At 42.3% G+C, this 7601-nt stretch overlaps 2 protein-coding genes and 1 long non-coding RNA gene across 3 annotated transcripts in view; all 3 read right to left on the bottom strand.

Moving 5' to 3' along the window:
* LOC135239944 (translation initiation factor eIF2B subunit alpha-like) overlaps positions 1–1746 on the bottom strand; it is a 5754-nt gene extending 4008 nt beyond the window's left edge. The window contains exon 1 of the mRNA XM_064308954.1: positions 1742–1746. Within this exon, the coding sequence (XP_064165024.1) occupies positions 1742–1746 (5 nt within the window). The remainder of the gene's footprint in view (positions 1–1741) is intronic.
* A 513-nt stretch (positions 1747–2259) lies between these two features.
* The window catches only part of LOC135239104 (butyrophilin-like protein 2), an 87940-nt gene continuing 82598 nt past the window's right edge, over positions 2260–7601 (bottom strand). The window contains 2 exon segments of the mRNA XM_064307540.1: positions 2260–3778; positions 4844–4912. Of these exon segments, the coding sequence (XP_064163610.1) occupies positions 4869–4912 (44 nt within the window). The 3' untranslated portion in view covers positions 2260–3778; positions 4844–4868.
* Positions 6539–7464, bottom strand: LOC135239115 (uncharacterized). The gene is made up of 3 exons (XR_010325285.1): positions 7377–7464; positions 6932–7024; positions 6539–6662 (listed from the first exon to the last, which is right to left on the bottom strand). It is a non-coding gene; the product is annotated as an uncharacterized LOC135239115 (long non-coding RNA).

The raw sequence follows: 7601 nt of genomic DNA, 5'->3' as shown, positions 1-7601 counted from the left end.
AACAGCTGATGAGGTTAGAGGCAGATTTATGGATTTTTGTTTGATAATAATTAATTTTGGCAGAGGTTACAGCGGTAGAAAATGTAGCTAGTAGAGACTGGTAGCAGACAGGTCGGATTGAGCCATGGATTTCCTCCACTTCCTCTCCGCTGCACGTAGGCTGGCCCGGTTGGTTCGGAGGGGGTCAGACATCCACGGACTGGGAGGGGACGAGCGTGCCTGCCTGGAGACTAGAGGACAGAGAGAGTCAAGTGCTGAGGAGAGCGAGGAAGACAGAGTGGAGGATGCAGAGTCAGTGGGAAGGTTGGAGAAGGATTCAAGAGTGGGGAGTGAAGCAGTGACACTGGAAGCGAGAGAGGAGGGAGAGAGGGAGCGGAGATTCCGGCGGACCATGACAGTAGGAGTGGATGGAGGGGAGGGAGGGAGGGGAGTAAGAGGGAGGGAGAAGGAAATGAAGTGGTGGTCAGACTGGTGCAGAGGGGTCACTGTGGGATTGGAAGAGGAGCAATTCCTCAGGATAACCAGGTCTAGGAGATTGCCAGCTTTGTGTGTTGGTGGGAGTGCATTAGGGAGAGATCGAATGAGTGAAGTAGAGGCAGGAAGGCTGCGGAGTGGGAGGCATCAAGGTGGATGTTGAAGTCTCCCAGGAGGATCAGTGGGGTGCCATCCTCTGGGAAGGAGCTCAGCAGGGTGTCGAGCTCATCAAGGAAGTTTCCCAGGGGCCCTGGAGGGCGATAGATAACTACAATATACAAGTTAACAGGATAGGTGATTGAGACAGAGTGGTATTCAAAGGTAGAGATGGAGAGGTGAGAGAGGGGGAGAACAGAGAATTTCCAGGAGGGAGAGATCAGCAAACCTGTGCCCCCACCACGGCCAGATGGGCGGGGGTGTGAGAGAAGGAGAAGGAGGAGGAGAGGGCTGCAGGGGTTGCAGTGTTGCCTGGTGTGATCCAGGTCTCAGTGAGGGCAAGGAAATGTAAAGAGAGGAGGGACGCGTAGGCTGAAATGAAGTCAGCCTTCCGCGTAGCAGACTGGCAGTTCCATAGCCCTCCTGCGACCGTGAAGTTGTCACAGGGGGTCAATGAGGGATAGCGAAGGTTGGAGGGGTTCCGTCGCCGCGGGGGGCCTCGCCTGCAGAAGCGAGTTCTGAAGGGGAGAGAACAGGTTGGGATGGGATGGGCACATAGCATAGCAGTGAGGACAGGGAGTAGAGAGAGGAAGGGTGATGGTAGAAGGATAGGGATACAATGACACAAACTGGGAGGGAGCGACGCTAGCGTCGCTCCAAGCCAGACTACAAGCCCTAATTAGCAAATGAAAAGCAGCTGGTGACCAAGCAATTGCCCCACAAACCAGCAGCTAACTAGCTCCACACAATGCCTGCTTGATGCAGTCAGTTAAGAGCAAATGAGGCTAATAAGGTACTACACTTTAAACTACACTTCACAAACAAACACCAAAACTAATGCTGGGCAACTACAAAACAGGTAGAAGTCTAATCTAGCTACACTAATGGCAAAAAACAGATACTTAGCCCGCTCTAGGAGAACTTCTGCGGGTTCTGCACAGCTGAATCCTGATTGCACTTTCTACCTCTATCTACCGTGCCAGAGGGCGAATTACAAGAGGGCTTAGATTTTTTTTATCTTAACTTTCCTCCAGTGTTCGGGTCAAAGCTGACCGATTTACAACTTTCCTAAATCATAAATATTGTGTTTTTCATCTGATTGCCTCAATACCTCATGTTTTCCTCCACTAGGCATTTGGACATATAAAATTTCTGATCACCACTTCCATTGAATTTTGAGTGGTTTAGTCAACTTTGCCACACCTGTGGTGTTCCGGGTTTAAAATGACCGCCATTGGAAATGAATGGGTAAGACTACTGTATATTATGTTCATCCAGCAGATGGAAAATATCCCCATACACACACCCACTCACCCACGCATTCACAACCACAACCCACTCACCCCCCACCCATAATGTCAAGGACACTATGCTTAACATCCACCACCCACTGACAACTTTCACCATATAAAACCACCACAAATACAGTCAAGTGACATTAATTTTTTTTTAAATTATTTTTTGTAATGTTTTGTGATCCATCCATCCATCCATTAACTATACTCGCTTATCCTGGGCAGGGTTGCGAGGGGAGCTGGAGCCCATCCCAGCGTGCATTGGGCAAGAGGCAGGGTTACACCCTGGACAGGCCGCCAATCCTTTGCAGGGCACACACACAATACAAATGCAAACAAGACAAGAAACATCTATTTATTTGCACAGCAATGTCATAATGTACAATTCAAGCGCAGTTTTCCTTTAATCTGTCTTCATGACAGTGTCTGTAAAACAAAAATTACAGTACACAAATAAAGTGGAATTGAATTCAACATAAATGGCGACAGCAACAGTTTACTAACATCTGGATTGTAAACACCTCACAGCTAGACCAATGGGGGTTTGTAGCTGGAGGGGAAGGCACAGCGTGTTTTCCCTTGGCTGGTGTGAGTCAAAACCAGAGATGTTATTTATTTTTCCTCTGTTCGTAAGAACAGGGCACAATTATACTTAAGAATGCAGTGGATCCGTCGCCACGGGTCAGATATGAATGCACTGCTCCATATCCCGCTTAAGACTGGCCTGAAACGGACCAGTAACATTCTTGTTACTCTCCGTTCGCAAACGGGGCTATGTTGTCATCAGAGATATATCTGACTTGTCGCCGGACTATCAATATTCCAATGGGAGCATCAGAATATTCACAAAGGAGCGGAACAAGGCATCAAATATATCTATGACCACAGCAAGTAAGCGTAACAGTTACTATGGTTTACTCTCGCAATTATCTGACTCCAAATGAAATTAGAATTTAAAATTTGGTTTTAACTATACGTGGAGCTTGACCACACAGTTATGATAAAGCACACTTTCAACAACCTTAACTGATCAACTAAGAGATTGGCCAGTGTACACAGTGGGTCCCCAGGACCAGGGTGTCATTGTTCTGTGTTTCCGTCTCTGTCTTTCCTTGTTGGGCCGCCAGATGGCGGCACTTCTGTTTTGTGTCCTGCTTGTACCCTATTTAATTGTATTATTGTTTTCAATTGTTCAATTATTGTTTTTTGGTTGTCTCGTTTTCCCTTCCCTCTCTGTGGCCTGATTGTGCATTGTGCCCTGCTGTGTCTCGTCAGTGTCTTGTCTATTTAAGTTCCCTTCTCCCTGACTCAGGTGCTGGATCCTTGTTTTTGTGTTTGTGTGTGCCTCTCATTGTGTTCTGCCCCGCGTGTTTCCTCTGAGAGTAGCTTCCTGTGTTTTTGCCCACTTTCCGTTTTTACGTGCTTTTGGATTTTTGGATTTTCTTTGATTCCAGTGTTTTGAAGTTTTTCTTTGCGTTTTTTGAGAGTTGCCCTGCGAGGCCTTTTGTTCCCTGCTTTAGTTCCGGTTCTGTTTAGTAAAGTCTTTGTTCACACCATTTGGAGTTTGGAGTTTTTTCCCCTCACTCTGCGTTTGGGTCCTAACCCCCCACGCACCCCGACACAGGGTTGAGAAACACTGTGATAAATAAACCAGGAACATTTTTTCCGCATGGAGCAGTATTAGCACAGAAACGTAGGAGTGATGTTTGATGTCGAATGATGTCATTCTGTGTACCAATTAACAAAGAAAAATATTACAATGTGCATTGTGGGTACACAGAATGAGGCCTTAAGACTGTATCCTTCTGTAGATGATAAAGGATCCTTTATACCTTACTGTGATCATCTGATCCCTGTAAAACCAGAGATAAAAATGAGTATCATAACACAAGAACTCAGAGGCTGAAAATATGTGATGGGGTTAAAAAGGATGACAGTATGTGAGTGTGACAATCTCATCCCAAATATGAATTAGAGTTCAGTCTGATGTGAGCCAATGCTATTGAGCTACAGTATACCGCACAGTAAGATGTTCAGTGTAACTGAACTCTAACACAATAAAAATATAGTTAATTTAACACTATCCATTAGTCTGAGTGTGCATAATAGTAAGGCTTTATTTGGGATGAAATGGAAACATTACTTCACAGTAATTCTGCTCTATGTGTGTATGTGTAATATAGAGTGCACTACAAAATAATTTATACCTTTGAATAAGATGAACAATAATAATAATAATATTACAAGTACTGAGATTTTTTCTTTTGATTCTCAAATGTGGAAAACATTTTAGTTTTAGTGTTTTAATTGAATCCATCAACACTTCTCAAATTTATCATTTATATTCTTAAAACATAAGAGATGAAAATATTCACACCTTTGTTTTCAGTACTTTGTGGTCTATGCCTTTGCAAGGATAACAGTACTGAGTCTTCTACGGTGTTTTATGAGACTGGAGAATATGTTGGGGTGGGTCTTTGTCCACAGGATCAGTAAAGATCCTTCAGAACCTTCGTTCTACACATGTGGACTGTCTCCTTCAATTTAAACCAAAAATTTTTAAATTTGGTAAAAATCTAGAGACATTTTGCCAATTGACAAATATTTTCAGCCATTTAATTGCTTCTTGGTTGATTTGTGATTTTGTTTGGGGTCATTGTCTTGATCCAGTTGGGACCCAGATTGAGCTTCCTGGTTTTTTCATCCCCGATATACTCTGCCCCATACTAAAAATACTGCATGCAAAATGACCTACACTGCTGTGTGAAACAATGACTTCCAAATATGAGTACCATATTTCCCAGTATGCTTTGCAAATTAAACGTCTTCACTGTGTTTCTGCACTAGAAACTGTGCAATTTGCCATCTTGAGGATTGCAGGAATCCTCTCTTGTGATGGACTGACTCACAGAAAATACCTCCTGTGTGTGTGCTGTACTCTGCTCAGGTGGAGAGAGAGGTACTATCTCTTGAAGTTCCTGTGGCATCTACAAAGAGAAATGATAATGATATTTAACCTACACATAAATTTTAGGGAAGTCTGACAATCTGAATATTCAAAGAGATGCACTCAAGTACACATTGATTCAAGTCTGTTGCAGGATTGTCTCTTTTGTTTTGTATTAATTTGAAACCATAAATTACTTAAAATACTGGCAGCGTAGTTAAAACCTGAAATGGTTGCACTTCTGTCTCATTCTCACTGTATATTTTCCAACTGGTGATAGTGTATATTTGTGAGAACAATATCCCCCCATTAACAACGTGTATGTGCTGCTTCCCAAGTGAATTAAAACTGTAGTTCAGGTATTTGATCTGAATACTAAATACCTCTAAGCTGCTGGGGTTCCGAATCCCAGCTATAGGACTTTCTGTACTGTCGTCCCATCTCTGTCTGTGTCCCTCTCTGCTGCTCCCTGTCTGTAACACTCTCTGCTGCCCTGTCTGTAACCCTCTCTGCCACCCCCTGTCTGTACCCCTCTCTACTGCCCCCTGTCAATGACCCTCTTTGCTGCCCCCTGTCTGTAGCCCTCTCTGCTGCCCCCTGTCTGTAACACTCTCTGCTGACCCCTGTCTGTGACTCTCTCTGCTGCCCCCTGTCTGTAACACTCTCTGCTGCCCCTGTCTGTGACCCTCCCTGCTGCCCCTGTCTACAACCCCCTCTGCTTCCCGCTCTCTGTAACCCTCTCTGCTGCCCCCTGTCTGTGACCTCTCTGCTGCCCCTGTCTGTGACCCTTTCTACTGCCCCCTGTCTGTAACCCCTCTGCTGCCCCTGTCTGTACCACATTCTGTTGCCCCTCTGCTACCTTCTGCCTGTAACACACTCTGCTGCCCCCTGTCTGTACCCCACTCTGTTACCCCCTCTCTATAACCCCCTCTGCTGCCTCCTGTATTTACCCCATTCTGCTGACCCCTGTCTTAATAGTGAAGTGAAGAAAAAAAGTTCAGACTGACTGCTCTCCTAAAACATAAATAAAAAATATTGTAATTGTATCCTGTTTGGCAGGGCCAAGTGCTTGGTTTGGAAACTGAACCACATTAAATAACTACAGAAGTGCTGCACTCCAAGCAGTACTGGAGACTCAGAAATTTCATTTCTTCAAGCAACAATAGCTGGTGGCACTAGCAATGGCAGCCTCAACATTAGGAGATTGCACAGCCATTTTAGGAAAGAAAAATGCTTTTTAACTGCCTCAGCACTTCTCCTATCACTACACACCTGATTTTGCTGAGATGTCGATGACTGGCTTTTTGTTTTGCAGCTCAGGAAAATGAGCTTCAACTCTTGTTTCATTCTAAGGTAAAATGAAATGGCAGTGTTATCACAAACAGCGAAAGGAACTTACAGATCGAGGTACCGCTCATTTTAAAGTTTTTACATTATAACTTATTTTGTACAACCAGGCTTAAAATGTATTAAGATATACAGCCTAGTTGGATTTGTAACAGATAATCATACTCATAATTAGTCTGCATACCTGCATTTAAGAAAGTAACAAAGATGGTCAACATTTACCAAAATATGACAACATTCCATTTACACGTGCATAATGTTCTTGTCAATTTGAAGGAATCTGAGTTATATGTGAGTATCAGCCATATTTGATATGTACCAAATATGTAATATTTCCAAATACTTACAGTATGCATAGATCTGTAAAACTAGCCAACAGGCCAAAAAGAAAGACTCAAGGGGAAAGATGATCAACCGAAGATCCACAGTTCGTTCCCCATTTTCTGAAAGTAAACACGCGTTTACAAAAACCCTTACAGAGAATCCCCCAGTTTGGTCTTGTGATTTCTAGAGTTAGCACATGTGCAGTCACATTTATCAGAAGTGGTCATGTTTAAAATTGGCATTTAACACCTATGAATGTGTGGGTGGTACAAAATACAATGTAAATTAGGCAGTAGGTATAAATTTTTAGATCAGAATACTCACAGAAAAGGAAGTAATCACCTCAGATGTTTTCATTAAGATGTAAAATGGTGTTTACTGTACTCACCTGCTTTCAGAATTACTTCTGTTGCTAGAGCAGCTGAATTAAGGACACTTAGGACAGCAGAACCAAACACATATACTAGGATATGAAGAACAGCTGAAAAGCAATGAGGCCTGTTTTAGTAAGTATGTAAGACTAAGGCAAAAAAATCTTGCCATGCTTTTTGAACTATTTTCATTTTTACTTGCATGAAAATAGTTCAAAACACAAACTGATTAAAAAAATTTTTTTCTGGTTTTATGGTTACTCCTGATACAGAAAAAAATGTTTTGTTTCTTAAGTCATATTTATTAATTTCAGTTAAATTATAAAAACAAAGGGAAGTCCGTTAAATGAAAAATTCAGACTGGCTGTGTGTTTCAACAAAATATTATTTAAAACCAGTTGAAAGTCTATTAAGCTGCATAATCAATGATTAAAATGCATTGATATTATAATGATACTGTACCAGGGAAATGACTCCTGTGCTTAAATTCCTGTATTGCATTCAGGATGTAGAGGAATGCAATGAAAGACATCAGTGCCGGGTATTCTGCAGTAACACAAATATCAGTTCATTAAAGTTATGAAAAAGATAATAAAATTATTTCAATATTTGCATTCATTTTTAATTAAACAAAAAAGAGCTAATGAAGTTAATAACAGTGTTTTTTCCAGGACTGAAAATTTGGTT

The sequence above is a fragment of the Anguilla rostrata genome, chromosome 14 (assembly GCF_018555375.3).
Source record: "Anguilla rostrata isolate EN2019 chromosome 14, ASM1855537v3, whole genome shotgun sequence".
Classification (NCBI taxonomy): Eukaryota; Metazoa; Chordata; class Actinopteri; order Anguilliformes; family Anguillidae; genus Anguilla; species Anguilla rostrata.
This window is presented reverse-complemented; position numbering and strand designations above follow the sequence as displayed.